Source organism: Pseudopodoces humilis, chromosome 7 (genome assembly GCF_049639895.1).
Source record: "Pseudopodoces humilis isolate 2021_Gansu_Grassland_sample_001 chromosome 7, ASM4963989v1, whole genome shotgun sequence".
NCBI lineage: Eukaryota > Metazoa > Chordata > Aves > Passeriformes > Paridae > Pseudopodoces > Pseudopodoces humilis.
The window spans coordinates 4,610,108-4,626,328 of NC_142206.1; the positions used below are offsets into that span (position 1 = coordinate 4,610,108).

The following is a 16,221-nucleotide window of genomic DNA, read 5'->3' on the forward strand; positions in this document are numbered from 1 at the left end:
TGGCTGTCTTAAGTTCCAGAGGTTCTACCAAGAAGCAAACTTAGCATGTCAAAGGAGAACTGTAAATCATATTGCTGGCATTCCAGGTCAGTTTTTAACCATATGAGGAAATATTATTTTCTCTGAAAAGAAACTCACTAGGGAGACGACAGGTTTCTACACTGAGCTTTCCTTCCTTTCTCTCTCCTTCATTTTTTCTTCTATTGCTCTCATTTTATTATTTAAAAATGCTGAGATGTTAGAAAAGACATGGATCAAGTCAATGTGCCAGGCTAATGTTTAACCTTAAATTTACACATCACAGATAAAAAGGGGTTGTACTACAAATTTCACAGCTAAGTCCCTTATTTCAGCTTGCCTGGCAGAACCCATAGTGCTAGGGTCTAAGTGCATTCCTCCTTAAATCGTCCTTAGCTACCTGTTTTTTAACTCCTTAGAACTGAATTGGATTAGAAAAAGTCTTCTGGCTGAACAGTCTTTCAATTTATTGTTTGTTATCGCTGATCTACAGCTTTGCTGTCACCAGAGTTAATCTGGTCAGAGCACCAGACACAGTAAACCAGAATCTTCCATCAGAGAATTATACAATTGGTGCAATGCCAAACTTTGTAGCTCCAGAAGGCAAAAAATTCGTGACTTGGGACTATGTTGTTTTTGCAACACTATTTTTAGTCTCTGCCAGCATTGGAGTCTTTTTTGCAGTTAAAGAGAGGAAAAAGAAAACCTCAAAGGAATTTTTGGTGGGTGGTAAGCAGATGACATGTGGACCCATAGCTTTTTCTCTTACATCAAGCTTCATGTCAGCAGTAACAGTCCTGGGAACACCCTCCGAAGTTTATCGCTACGGGGCATCCTTTGTGCTCTTCTTTCTTTCGTACACACTTGTCATACTTTTTACTGCTGAACTTTATCTACCTGTTTTTTATAAGTCTGGCATCACAAGCACTTATGAGGTAAGTAAAAATCATAAAATAAACGCACTATTTTAGCATAATTAAATATTGTGCATGTATTTTTTAGGGAATAATTAAATATCGTGCATGTATTTTTTAGAGAAAAATCTTTGACAGAAAGATTTCTGCAGTGTTTCACAGAACAAATATATTGATATATAAATTATTCTTAAAAATTATATGCATTATTCAAACTAGTTATTTATACTGCATAAGTTGAAATCACAATCTAAGGGTCAGAGCTCCTTTTATGCACATATAGTACAGACAGGATATGGGTTTACACACCAAAATTTAAGCACCAAATTAAGTTAAGTTGGAAAATATTTAAGTGTATCCAAATGCTTCTGGTCTTTTGATTATTCTGCTCTGGTTTAGGGAGACAGACTTTAAGAACAACATTCAATATTATCCAATTCAAACTTAGTCTAGATATGGTAGTTTTGGCCAAGTTACTGTATCTAAATAGCGGAGGTGGAAGGATGAGAAAGATGGTGGCAGGCCTGCTCAAAAAATAAAAAGGAAAGAAGAAAAAAACCAGACAGGTCTGGAGAATGAATTCAAGCATTCTCTGGGAAGTGAAATTAACAACTTCTGAATTTTGTAGAGTTTTTGCCTAGCATTTTCCCTGGAACACATTTTTTCCTTCAGCTCAGTAGCAGCCCTTGTAACCTGCACATCCACAGGACAGCTACTGAGCATTTGGGAGGGCCTCTCACTCACTCCAGTCAACTCCTGCAAGTTTGGTTGCTCCTGTCTGTGGGCAGTTTCAACTAAGCAAGAATTGGATGGTGGAACTGGATTAGTCACAAGGAACTTTCTGGTAACAGAAAGGCTACTGATACTCACTGAACCCAAACCCAAGGAAGGGCTTTGGTCAAACAGATCTGCCTTGGAAATGTTTTCAGGTCAATGAAGAGTAAAATTGGACATTGTTGCAAATAGTTGCATTTTCTAGTTGGTTTTGACCCAATACCAGAGAATCAACCACTTTTGTCATCTGAGGCACCAGAAGTGTCATTGTAGACAGAGAGACCCTTCAAGCATCCTGCAAAGATGACTGTTGGCTTCATGAAATATTTTTAGAAATAGCTCATCTTAAATTATATTATTTAGAAATAGCTCATCATAAATTAGCCACATATTTATATGGCAGACTGTGAGGTTTGTTACACAAGATCAGCATGAGAAAAAGGAAGTAAAAAGATGCTTTGGCAGAACAAAGTGCACAGCCTAGAGACTCTTAAAAGAGAGGGAACTTGTACAGCCCATGCCTGGTGTCTGCTGGGGTGCACGTGGGACTGTGGCCCAAGAAGAGCCTCCCTGCATGGAGGCTGCACAGGGCAGAGAGACTCTGCAAAGACCCCAGGTGGTGATTCAGCCTTAAAACTTGGCCCTTTGGGTCTAGAGATCCACTCACTTCTGCAGTTCTTTTGAAGGTGGCAACACCTCTCTAGATCCTTGAACCTGGAAGTCCATAAGATCCTCCTTCCTGCCTCTCCACATTGGCAACGTGCAGATTTGGCTTTAGGCTGAGGAAGTGGGAAAGCCAGCTTAGCTCAGGCACTAGGAAACTCCACATTGCTGCTCCACCATTTGCTCCACCTCCACTTTTGTCACTGCTGGAGTCGATGCTGCTTCTGCTAGAGATGAGCTCAAGTTTCCTCACTGTGTAGTTGGAGTATAATTTCATTTGAAGTTTAAATTTCTTTGTAGCTCTTGGGGTCTTCCCGTTACTCCTGGTACAAAGCAGGTATTGATCACTGCAACCCAATACAGAACCTCAAGTACATGGTGCAGATGAGAAGATTTCTTAAATGTAATTGTCCTTATGTCTAATGACAGCCCTGCTCTTCTTGTTAACTACTCCTAACAGCAGTGCCAGCTGCCAGTAAGTTTACTTGCACAGTAAGGTGTTACTTAGGGCAAACAGAAGGGTAACGTCTGTGTCACAGATGCTACATGTGCACTTTACTGAAATTACACCTTTTCCTAGTATTTGGAGTTAAGATTTAACAAGATTGTCCGTCTTGCTGCAACCCTGATTTACATCCTACAGACGGTAAGACAACACTGACTCTTTTTTTTTTATGCTAACTTCACTCAACATTGATTTTCACAGACTAGTCTCACACAGCACATTTTTTATAATGAGGTGTTTTAATGAGTAATCTTTTTTTTCTTAGATTTTTCACTTGAACTATGAATGCTAAAAAGAAAGTTTGGTTATGTTTTTAACTAACTTTTCAAACTTTTCCTGTTTAGCATTAAGAATGCCATTTTAGCTGTCTTTAACACTCTTTAACTGTCTTTAACAGCACATTCTTGGTTTCATTATGTTCACTTAAAGCCTCTCTCTCTTCCCAAACATGTGGATTCTGTTTTTCTTGAGAAGCTGGCCAAGCTTGACCGGGTATGTTTAGTTACCCATTTATGACACTGAGGCGAATTATCCTATTTGAAAACTGCTGCACAAAATATCCTGGGCAGATGCCTGGGTAGCTGTGGTCCCGTGATGGTGACTGCTGTGACCATCTTGAAGGGTTACATTAGTTGTGTATTTAATGGAAATATGGGTTTTGATGGGAGATGATGAGACATTTCCTTCTGCATTAATTCAACTTAAATAATTCCCAGACCTTTGTCAGTAGATCTGAATGCTTATTGACTTTGATGCTTTGTTTCTCCACCAGTTCTCTCAGATCTTACATGTAAAGGGTATTGGGTTAGTTACTTTGAAAGGGATTGAATGGAAAAATGAAAAATTAATTTCTAAGATAAATGCAACTTAATTTCTGTGTCACTGTGTTTTCTGGAGACACCCTTTTTGTATTTCATGAGGATATATTGTCATCTATTTGTCTTAGCATTAGAGAAAAAAGTAATACAAAGACAGAAAATAGTCCTTCCCTCAGAAAGTAATTAAACACAAGATTTTAATTTTTAAGGGCTGAAACAGAAAGCCATATACAAGACCAGCTGATCTAAAGAAACCCCTAGATCTGGTGTTTTGCTCAGAGCCCTACTCTAAATACAGGTTTTATCACTGAGCACTCAAATACATCATTTTTCTCCTTCAGATCCTTTACACGGGAATAGTTGTCTATGCTCCATCACTGGCACTCAACCAAGGTGAGTTCTTATGCTGCTAACCCAAATAACCACACCAGAAGGATTGCTTGAGTAAACGAAGTAACAAAAATAGATAAAGACAAAAACCCAACCATCCTCAAAGGTTCTATAAGAAGGATTTTGCCTTCACCTTGTAGCTCTGCATTTCTGGCTCCTCAGGTTCCCCTCACACCCAAACATTAGCAGGAGCCTCGTGGTTGCTCTTCTCCTTTCCTCTCAGAACCACCTGAAGGGATTTCAAGCACACAATTTCCCAATATCCCGACAAAGTTCACAGTACAAGCTGATGATCCAAGACCATACTATGTACTTTGATTCCCCCTCTCCCTGTCTTTTGTATTCAGGTTTCCATGGGCATAACTCTTTTCCCCATGGCCAGAGATGAATGCTGTTCTGCTGTCTGTCCCCAGACTTCTTAAATTAATATTTGCAAACTAGGCAGAGAGCATCCATCACCACAGATGGGATTTGCAATTTTACTGTCATAGGGCACAAGGAATCATCATGGCCCAAATCCTGATTTTACCAAAACTGACTGGGAGGCTGTTTTCATTATTCATTATCTGAGTTACATTCAGTCTGTCCAATCCCACTGCTCACACAGCACCAGATTTTCTGCCTCTGTCATGCAGCTGAATTCCATGTGAAAGTTCTCAGTCATGATTACACCATACTAACTTTGCTAATGAGAAAACCTTTACGAATAGCTTTGCCCTCACAGACTATGAGTGGTGGGTGAGATTTCAGTATCAGCCAAAACAAAATTTGTGCACCTTGTGCAAAGAAGCTACGAAGCAAATGAACACAGAAAGTTGTTTTAATGAAGCACATTTTAGCATTATACCATTAGATGCAGGTAATGGAGTTTACTTAGGGGTTGGGGTTTTTTTTTGTCTTAGGATTTTTGGGAATCTCTGAAGAACTTGGTTTCTGCAGACAAAGTTCTGGTCTAAGAACAGAAGTGAGGCATTGCTTGTACACTCTGTCCCATCAGAATGACATTTTTGCTTTATGCAAGTCTTCTTAAATGTTACTTTTGCTTGAAAATGAGTTAATTTCAGTTTGAAAGAAAACAACAATGCAAAACAGTCTTCCTTAACACTTGAACAATCAAGCAAAGATTGATAGACACAAAATATTAAAATTAATAATTACTCCTATCCATTTAAAGCTAAAGGATGGCAGCTCTTCTGTTACCTTCCAGATGGTTACATCCATTTCACTAACAATTTTGTTTTCATTGGTTTCACAGTCACTGGATTTGATCTCTGGGGCTCTGTGGCTGCAACAGGAATTGTCTGCACTTTCTATTGCACTCTGGTATGTAACAGGCATAACTGAACAGCTGGAACATAGACAGTTAATTTGACCATCCTTTAAACATGACAGACTATCAGAGAAGGATGGCTCCTGTGGAGAACATAGAGATAAATTTCTTCGACACTCTGTGCTATAAGGAAGTTTATTTGGAGGGGAAAAAAATCCTCTCTAATCCTCTGCTGTATGTCTCCATGTTTAAACCAGACATCTTGAGACAGAGTCCAGATAAGGAGGCCATAAGCTTCCCCTGTCATCTTTTGAGAAGATGATTCTTATCTTACAAATTATGGGCTGAAAAACACTGGAACGAAAATTGTGCTCAAGAGCAAAGCACAAAAACCTAGGAAGGACAAGCAACAGGTCAGAGAGCTTTACTTTTGAGTGGAAGCAACATGAGACTCCAAATTCCAAAACAGTTATATTGTATAGATATTTGTAGGGAAGCAGCAGAGCCCAGGGGCTGAGGACACAAACAAATTGCCATTCCCTTTGCCTCTAATGATTTTTTTCAATATATCACTCCACTCTAGTTGAAAACACTTATGATATGCTCTAGTAGTGATTTGATAAAATGGGAAAGTAGCTGTGGAAGAAAGCTGAATGGCAAACTTTCCAGACTTTTATGGCAAACTTTTATTTTTCTGTGTTAGGCTAACAGTGGACCACTGGGCTCTTAGAATATATGGAGTTCTACTTGATGTAGGAACAGGCCAAAAGTCCCTAAGCTTTTCTTCCACACCATGATATGTTCTTCAAATGCATATTAAGGAGGCAGAAAAAAAGCATTTAACTGAAAGTCAAATATTCTCCTGTGCCCATGGACAAGCTATCTAGGCTGTGAAATTTTCTGACCTGCAAAAAGACACACTTTGTGGGAGAATGCAAAGCCCTGGTTTGCTCGGTGCTGTACAGCTCACGAGCTGTCCAAGTAAGGAGTCTTTCTACACTTTTCAGTGCTTTAGCAGCAGGAAAGAAGATTGAGGGTATACAGTTTCTCTTTGTTTTAGGGAGGATTAAAAGCTGTTGTCTGGACAGATGCATTTCAAATGATTGTTATGGTGGCTGGCTTCGTGACGGTTTTGGTTCGAGGAACTAGTGTGAATGGTGGATTGACCAAAGTCTGGGAAGATGCCCATGAAGGATCCCGGCTAAACATATTTGAGTAAGAAACAAGTTATGCAAACCATTCCTTTCTGTATGTTTAATGTTTAGAAACCATACCCTCAGTAAGCCAAAAAATACACAGACTTGGTTTTAAACAACCTTGGTGACTCAGGAAAGCCCATTCCTCATCTCTTCATGTATTTGACCTTTAAGAAAGTTTTACTCTTTCAAGAAATCAAAAGTCTGCTGAACTGAAGGGGAGATTTGCCATTTTTCCTTGTGTAGCTACAAATGCAGCCCAGTTATTCCTTCCAATTTCATACACAGAATATTCTGAGTTGGGAGGGATCCACAATAATCAACAAGTCCAGCTCATAAGTAAATGGCTCATACAGGGATCAAACATGAAACCTTGATGCCATTAGCAGTGTGTTCTAATCAACTGAGCTAATCTCAGCAGCTAATTGTATATATCTTTATTTTTCTATTCATAAAACTGACACTACATTTTAATTGCACTCACCACAGCAGCAATCAAAAGAGCACCAGTGCTCTGGGACAGAAATCTGACCTTCCTTTGGCTGTTTGGGGTATTTGTTGGTTAATCAAGGCAAGTCCATGACAGAATCCAGCAGCAAGGTCAAATGTTATCTGCTGTCCCCACCAAGATAAGGGGAACTGCAAGGATAACATATTCAAGACAGAAATATATTCTTGTATGAGTTAGGTTTGCTGAGTAACAGGATTTTGTTGTACAAAAGATAAAACAGCAGCTGAAGCAATTTCTTGTAAAGGAAGTTACATCATAATGATGTGTCACTAAAAGTTTACAGAATTCTTTTAGAGTTTAGTAAGCAACCTTGTTCCTTTCAGAAGATGGGGTCCCAGACAGGGTGACTTGTAAGTCTGCTACAACGTGACACAGGTTTGATGTCTGAGCATGAGCATCCATATAAATTTAATTAATCTCAGTTAAGTGATCCTCTGACTAGGTCAGAATGGTATTTGTTTACCCTGACTTGAAAACAATGTGTTCCAGTATAAAAGTAAAAAAAAAACAAACTCCCAAAGCTGAGCACATCAGGTGTCTGTTCTGGAAAACGGTATCACCAATGCAAAATTTCTGATTCAGATGGTAGGACATGCCAGATAGCTCTGAAAAAAAATCACCTACCTCTTGCTGAAAAAATATGTTTAAATAAAAAACTAAATTGTTTTTTCTTTCTTTCTTTGTTTATTTCTTCTAGCTTTGATGTTGATCCTTTAAGAAGACACACCTTCTGGACAATAGTTATTGGGGGAACATTTACATGGCTAGGGCTCTATGGAGTCAATCAGTCCACGATACAAAGATGTGTTTCCTGCAAATCAGAAAAGCATGCTAAACTGTAAGCTACCTGTCATTAACCTGTTCTTGCAATCCATCAAGAATTACACTAAGTTTGTCAGCTACACTAAATAAATATTGGGATCCCATTAGGTGGTAGGAAGCTAATTTTACTCTGACAGTCTTACTGCCTCTGTCTCAAAATTACTTAAGTATATGCAGAGGAAAAAGAAAAATCTATCTCTTGCAGCTTATCAATTTATGATCAGGCTGATAAACTAATCCTCAGAAGGAGAGGATGGCAAAGGTGCCAACACAGAAGTTGTGCTATCTACAAATCAATTGTAGAAATGTATCTGTTGGAGCTGTGTTTATGTTATACTGGATTAAAAGTTGTTATTGATTTGGTGGAGCACTACAGTACAAGGTATTACCTATTTAAAATTAAATCTTAACAATTTCTTAAAATTCTGCAGCATCAGAATAATCAGAATCAATGAAGAACAAAGTGAATCTTCAAAATATAAATATGCAGGTCTCCAGCTTGCTACCTGCCTCAACTTCAGCAGTAGTTTGTGCATAGCTAGACATTTTACTCAACAATCAGATTTTTTTCACACACCTAGGGCCAATTGCTTGCACTTGTGGCTAAAGAATAAAGGTGGTAATTTTTTCCTTTTTCAAACAGTTAGATTTTTTTGCTGCCTGTAAACATATTGATTTTTCTGAAGGTCATGACTGTCTATATTAATTTATCCTGTAAAAAACACAGTGTCTGAAAAACATCTAGAAGTCACACCAGTGGGAACATCACTAGTAACAAGCTGGATTAACCTTTGTTTCCTGGTAGCACACTCTGAACTTGTCTTAGCAATAGATCTTGTGCAAGGTGATGTCCAAACATGATGTGAGCTCTGATATGAAATGAAATGACATGAAATGAAATGAAATGAAATTAGATTAAATTAAATCTGGCAGCTCTCAGAACCTGCAGGATTGCTGACCCACAGCCACACAATCTTCCTAGCAGATCCTGTCACCCACATCCATTTCATGGAATAGTGAAAACAACCAAGACTGTTACTTTTCATGGTAACATTGGAAATAATATTCTGTGTGCATTAAAGGCAGGAGAGCATCAACATCTCCCAAAAATCTGTTCAACATGTCCCAAAAATCTGAACAAGGGACAGGAATGACAGACCCAGCACTCAGTGCAGCCCATTCTGAGTAGAGGTTACTTGACTCTTCCAGCTCATTTTTTTAAATCTTGCTTTGAATTGTACAGCCAGTTTGAATTACATAACCAGTTGGGATTAAGGGGTCTCCCAAAAAAAGTTCAGAATAAATATCTTTTAACAACATTTTTATTTATCGTCCATGAAACAGTTTCTCTCTTTTGCTCTAGGGCACTTTACCTGAATTTATTGGGACTTTGGACAGTCCTAGTGTGTGCAGTATTTTGTGGATTGGTGATGTACTCTCATTACAAGAGTTGTGACCCTTGGACTGCTGCTTTCATTTCAGCTCCTGATCAGGTACAGATGTCCATTACAATAATTAGGAGCTGCTTTGCACTCAGATATGGCACATATCAGGGCAGCCCAATTTTGTGCAATCTCTATGTCCTTTCAGCACTCAGGGACTAAGGTGGGTGCCAGATCAGGGCTACAATAATATCTGTTCTGGCACTCCTGCAGTGCTAATTCAGTTCAGCATTTTTGACAAAAGACATACCCTTTGCTCAAAATCTGAAACCATGTTACTTGGGACAACACCAGGATTTCACAATGTGCTCAGAAACATAAAACACTTCTCTACCATTACCCAGGAAACCCTTAATTAATTTCTTATGTTGCTCTTGTGCTCCTTCTGTCCCAGCTCATGCCATACTTTGTTATGGACATTTTTTCTTCGCTGCCAGGAGTCCCAGGACTGTTTGTTGCCTGTGCATTCAGTGGAACACTGAGGTTTGTGAATCTGAATCGACATTTTAGCTGTTTATGATAATTTCTTGAGGATCCAGAATGAGGGAAAAATATGAAACCCTAAGAAAAGCTCAGCTGTTTTTTCTTAGAGCATTCTAGGAATTAGCAGTAGTTCTTTATTGAATTATGTTACATCCCTGGAGGTATTTAAAGGACATGTGGATGTGGCACTTAGGGACTTGGTTAAGTGGTGGACTTGACTGTGCTGGGTAAACAGTTGGACTCTGTGATCTTAGAGGTCTTTTCCAACCTAAATTATTCTATTATTATGTTTATCATAAAGTCTAACTCCACATCTCCAGTATCATCCTATCCCAAATACATTTTAGAATAATATTATCAATACAGACAAAGTGTAGAAAAACTAAGTTTAATTTCCCAAAATACTCTTGTGAGCTGCTCATGGTGATATTGTCTTTACTTAAGCTAACTGCCACAATATCATACTCAGGGGTGTGAATGTTTTCAGCAAGTCTGTCTGAACTGTATTCACCAAAGACAGGCTCACTCAGTGAGCTGGAGGAATTGGGCCATGTGTGGAAGACCAGGGTGGCACTAGTGGTGACTGCACATCCTGCAGTTTGTAAGGGAGTAAAGTTTTAACTCTGGAACTTGTCTGTATTTCAGGTCTTTGCAAAGTTTTAAATTGAAGGGTCTTTAGGATGTGTTTCTATCTTGTTCCATGCCAGCACGAAGCAGAGCCCCCAGAAGAAGCAGCAGAAACCTCCTCAGTTAAAGCAGCACATGTGAAAAATACTATGAGTCATACAGTTCTTGGAGAGCATTAGGGCTGAAATTCCTTGATTTCAGATTATATTGCCTCCTATTTACTTACCCTTCTTCTCCCTCCCTACAGCACGGTGGCTGCCAGCATCAATGCTTTAGCAACTGTTACCTTTGAAGACTTGGTCAAAAAGGGTTTCCCAAACCTCTCGGAGACGATGAGCACGTGGATCAGCAAAGGCTTGTGTGGGTACTCCAGATGAGACCCATTTCTTTAGCAGCAAAGGGCACTGCCTAGAGAGACTCCCTCAGAAACACTTGCACTTTGGAAACCTCCACAGGAATGTAACACTTTATAAACCCTCAAGGTGAACATCAGCCTGATGCTTCGGTAGCATTAAGTATCAGCACCATTATGGCAGAGAAAGAAATGCAGACTAGCATTAACAGCCACTCCTCAAAATCCTTGGAAAAGTCTGGTCTGCTGAAAATATTGGAAAGCACTCCTCATAACACAGAAAGAATAACAATGTAGTTATTACCACATTATAGTAGTATTTATTTAGAGTAATGCAGTAATTTCTATTCAAATTTAGAGTACTGCATAAGCAGGTTCTTTAGCTTTTTAGAGAAAAAGTGTGAAAACAAAAAAGTAAAAAAACCCACAAAATATCATCAACATATCAAGCATCCAACATTATTTTAATTTTTAGGATATTTGTTACAATTATTGTAGTAAGATCATAACCCTTTTATGAATACCATAATAATAACCATAATAATTTTATTAAAGTTTATAAATATCATGAAAGAGATAAACCCAAATATTTTATATCTCTGTAACTGCTTCTAGTCTTCTCTGTGTTTGTTTTTCCACTTACTACTTAGTTTTTTCACTCTGGACCTAGAAGGGTAATTTTTATATCTGAAACCAAGGTGTGCTAGCACAGAAGTTTTGGTTGGCTTTCCTCAAGACTTCTGCATACAGAGTTTCACCTACCATGAAGTTAAAATTAGTGTCAAGGGAAGAAAGCCATGCTGTTTTATCATTTCCCAGCTCATTTATTAGATTATTTTAAAAGTGACACTAAAAGGCAACAGAAACATTTCTACATGAGGCATAACTTCTAAATTAATCTCATTGCTATTGTTCTACTTTGTAAGGAATATCAATCAACCAAAAACCCAAGGAGACTTCACACAAGACACCTCTGGGTGTATAATGATCTGCTCTAAACATTCAATAAGAAGTGTAAATCTCTCCATCCTGCCTGCTCATCTCAGACATTACTGAGCTAGAAACCATCCCCACTATTAACCAGCACTGAGAACCTTGGTACCTTATTTTTTCCAGGTATATTGTATGGTGTCCTGTGCACTTCCATGGCTGCAGCAGCATCGCTGCTGGGAGGAGTTGTGCAGGTATTTCTCTGCTTCAGGAATGCAATTAATAGAATAGGAATGAACAGAAAATGTGATGAAGTGAGCAAATAATTCTGCCAGCTCTGATGGCTGCTAGATTACCTAAACCATTTCTGTGGACATTTTGCTGAGAGGAAAAGGGAGGTCAAAAAAGAAATCCCCTAACTCCTTCACTATTGACTCACTGCTAGGAAGCAATACTGAGCGTGATCCTCTCTCTAACTGTGCCCTGAAATCACTACTTATCCCTTCTTTCTCACTATTTTCCCACTGAAAATTACTGACCAAAATCAGAATTGGGCATGCTTCCCCTCAGCCACTGCCCTGAACTCCTCTTTCTTCTCTGCACCCACAGGCTTCCCTCTCCATCCACGGGATGTGTGGGGGGCCAATGCTGGGATTATTTACTCTGGGAATTCTGTTTCCCTGTGCTAACTGGAAGGTAAGGAAACAAAAATCCTGATCTAAAAGAAAATCTCTTCTTCTTTTTTTTTTTTTTTTTGTTAAAACTTCATTTTGAAATTCATTTGGGTCTTTGAGCTGCTTTTCAGATTTAGCACCTGAGGATCTATCTATTTATACATGCCTTTTCCCTGCCTAAATTTAACCTGCTGAATCTAAGTCTACCCAGCTGTGGAATAATTGGTGATTAGATTCATATGAGGGTTTTCTTAATTTTTTTTGTTTGTTTGTTTCTGAGTTTCATTAAGAAGAAAAAATTATTCAATACTTGCACCAGCCTTGGGATGCACAGAGCAATTACAAAAGCTTTGCCTTCATTCTTCCACTCAAAACCTGAGTTCAATTCCATATTGCCCCTTTAGGATTTCCATCAAGGTTAGCAGAACTAACACTAAAATCTGTACCACAGCTTTAATCACACTTCTGCTTCAACTTTTATAAATAGAGGGCACTAAAGCACCGTGTTTTGTACCTTAGTTGAGAGAGAACAGGATTTGTTTACACCGAAATCCATCACTACCTACTCCTGCCTAATTCATATTCACAGAAAAGCACTTTCCACATATCATCTTTAACAGTATCTTTCTCTACTTGCCAAGGGTGCTCTTGGAGGCCTCTTAGCTGGGATCAGCTTGGCTTTTTGGGCTGGCACTGGCTCTTTCATTTACCCTGCACCACCAGCAAAGTCCATCCCTCTGCAGCTGTCTACCCTCAACTGCACACTGGCCAACAGCACCGAGGTGCTGCTGACAGCAGCTCCCTCGCTGGCTCCAGAGAGGTAATTTTCCTGTTGTTACCACTTAAACCTGTGTTTTGCTGAGTGTGCCAGCCCAGCCTGCAGCAGGCAGTAACCACAGGGCAGGCTGGGAGGGCAGACTGATACCAGGTGACAGCCTGAGCTGCATTTTGCTGGCACATTCAGGCAAGAACTCATCACCAGCTGCTTTTGTCACCTCTTCACAGGCCTTTGCTGGCGGACACCTGGTACTCCCTGTCCTACCTGTACTTCAGTGCCATTGGCTGTGTGGGCTGTGCCATCACAGGCTTGTTGATCAGCTTTGTAACAGGTTGGTGTCCTAAACATACATAGCCATAAATATAAATAAATGTGCTTTTGCATACGCTGGCTCTGCTGTTAAAAAAGCTCTTAAAAAGTCCAGCAGGTGACTTGAGAAAGATTCAGAAGAGGAGAGTGGGCTCTGATCCTGCTCCCCCACCTCATGGTCTGAGGTTCCCAAGGCTCACACCCAGCTATCCATACACTCACATATTATTATTTTCTTTTTGCAGGACCTAGTAGAGGAGAAGACATCCCACCAGTGTTAATTAAGCCAGTTTGCAACCTGTTTTGCTTTTGGTCCAAGAGACTCAGAGTATTCCTGTGGTGTGGAGTGCAGCATGACAGCCTGGAGGTGAGTACCTGAGGGCATCAGCTCGGCCCAGGAGCAGTCAGAACACCTGCATGTGCTGAGCACAGGAATAACCAGCTTTCAACAGCTGCTTTTGAACTTGTGCAAGGGGTGCTGCACAAGCACCACAGGCTGGAAATGAGATCAGCCAGACCTTGGTCAGTAATAAGTTACCTATTTTTCCTGTTTTCATCAAATATGGGGACTCAGGCTCTCCGAAAACAAACAGCCCTCAGGAAAGCCAGGAGCTCATGAAACAGGGTCTGACCTCCCTCTCCCTGCCCTCCTCCCTTGCAGACAAAACTGCACTTCACACAGCTCGCCAAGCTATTGCCTTCCACCAAAAAAGACTTTAGAACTCGTTTGCTCATGAAGCTCTCTTGCTGCTGCCATCCCCATCAAAGCCTCTGCTCTCCAGATCAACTCCAGTCAGAGTTGAATTTTAAAGATCTGGCTCATGTTTCAGATATTTTAAAGACAGAGTAGGTCCAATAAAATTTAAAGATATAGCACAGCTGTATTTTAGCTCACAATAAAACTTTTGCCCTCACTTCTCAGTCTTGCTGATAAACATGAAAACCAACAAATTTTCAAGTAAAGATAAGTAAGAGTAATCTCACAATCTCACCAGCATCTGAGCTGCTCCTTTCCACCTCCATCTCCTCCACAGCAACAGGGCCAGCTATTCTCCAGGTGTCCCAAGGCTTTGTAGCTCATTAAAAAGGCATACAGAATGAATACATTTCTTCTTGCACTGTTGTAATAGTTTTTCTTAATAATATTTTATTTCCTAATAGTTTAATCAAAGGAAAAAGACAGTGAATACAGGCTTTAAACTACAAGGGTGTTTTCTTTCTTTTCTTCAGATGGACTTTGAAAAAAAACTGCCTAAAGTTGCTGCAAACAAAACCAGAACAGATAACACCTTCAAGAATAATACCAACAGAGAAAATAATCACCGGATCCATGGTTACAAGTCTGAGGAAAATTCATATACAAATATAAGCAGAGAATCTCGCCTCTAGAAGCTGAGGGACAAGGGACATTTAATCAAACTTTAGTTCTTCAGAAATTAGTAACTTCTTTTACTGCATTTACCAGCTTGTAGGTGATCAAGAGGGAGCAATTGCTCCCTATAGCAATAAAGGACAGATTTTTATTTATGAATTTCTTGGCAGACCTGGGTAATGATCAGACAATGGGGTTGTGGAAGCACTGCTGTTTTAGAAGAAATGTTTCATGGATTTTGTTGTGGAAGCTCCCACCCAGACTTGCAGCTGCAATACATCTGCATCACACACTCTATTCAGTAACTCATATTGAAGGGAATGTGCAAAGGTGAGCTTGAGATAAATTAAGACTTCGGAGAAGTTTGTGAGATATCTCACTAAGGTGAGTCTGTGAGCTGTCCTGTGATGGAGAAGAGAGGTCAGGTTGAGCCTACACCCAGGTATCACAAAAATTCTCCTCACAGGAACCTTGTATAGACCAGACTGGTCTTTCAGTCACCGAGATAACTGTGCTTGCTTTGGGGAATTCAAGTTTTCTTTACAACTTCTCATTGTAAAAGCTATAGGAGAGAGTAACAATTTTTACTTTGAATTCAGGATAGTTCTTCATCTGTGTTAGTTTTCACCTCAAAAGGATCCCCTTTTATGCAATAAAGAAAATAAACCAATATTTAATGATGATCATGTCTCCTAATTGAGAATTCATGCTGATTTTTGAAAAAAAGACACAGAATTAAGCAAAATAATCTGTCTGGTACAACGTCGTGGAAGCAGAGCCCACTCAGTGCTCTCTTTCAGTGAAACACATTTGTTCCAAAATCTGCTGGTTGTAAATAAAAGTCAACAGATCACCTCTCACCTTGATAAACTTTTGGATATAGTTTTTCAATAAATATATTTGTTTTCAAACAAAATTCACAACTGAATGAAACAGACAGAATGAAAAGATCAACGATGACTCATGGACTCAGCTGATACATTTAGCTTGTTTTTCTCTGAAAAGCCCCACTGTTGCTTTATCAGTGACCATCTTTATGATGTAGGTGTATGTCAATCTGGTCCTTGAAGTTACTTCCCCTCTCTCTGCTCATGCCCTACCCCTTGGAACTGGTCCCAGGATTTTAATTAGAGAACAGAAATAGCGGTCTGTAAATGACACTCCCTTGCTTGCATGGAACAGTTTGTCAAGAAACTGAGAACCAAGTCAATATTTGTGTTAATCCCTTTTACACTGCTTTTATAATCTCATTAAAGCTTCTAGCTGAGTCTGGCTAGCTGTTTGCTGTCTCATGTGGCATGCTTTCCCTTCCTGCTTCCATACTTGGGATGGTTAGCAAGGCAAAGATGGAAATTCAGTAAATACTACTTTAT

General features: G+C 39.5%; 1 protein-coding gene across 1 annotated transcript; it reads left to right on the forward strand.

Annotated features, from left to right (window-relative positions):
* The first annotated feature begins 352 nt into the window (after positions 1 to 352).
* On the forward strand, positions 353 to 15,531 carry SLC5A12 (solute carrier family 5 member 12). Its single transcript, XM_005529139.2, has 15 exons — positions 353 to 953; positions 2,950 to 3,015; positions 4,034 to 4,085; positions 5,338 to 5,405; positions 6,413 to 6,567; positions 7,757 to 7,897; positions 9,245 to 9,374; positions 9,718 to 9,806; positions 10,681 to 10,793; positions 11,902 to 11,969; positions 12,325 to 12,411; positions 13,031 to 13,209; positions 13,395 to 13,498; positions 13,722 to 13,843; positions 14,707 to 15,531. Exons 1-15 carry the CDS (start codon positions 597 to 599, stop codon positions 14,863 to 14,865), a joined length of 1,890 nt encoding a protein of 629 aa, XP_005529196.2. The 5' UTR covers positions 353 to 596; the 3' UTR covers positions 14,866 to 15,531.
* The last annotated feature ends 690 nt before the right edge of the window (positions 15,532 to 16,221 follow it).

What these genes read in the sequence shown, in the direction of transcription:
- SLC5A12 (XM_005529139.2), top strand. Translation starts at nt 597, where the DNA reads ATGCCAAACTTTGTAGCTCCAGAAGGCAAAAAATTCGTGACTTGGGAC. An exon ending in GCACTTTCTATTGCACTCTG is followed by an intron (nt 5,406 to 6,412) that starts GTATGTAACAGG and finishes TCTTTGTTTTAG; the next exon opens with GGAGGATTAAAAGCTGTTGT. An exon ending in CCCTCGCTGGCTCCAGAGAG is followed by an intron (nt 13,210 to 13,394) that starts GTAATTTTCCTG and finishes ACCTCTTCACAG; the next exon opens with GCCTTTGCTGGCGGACACCT.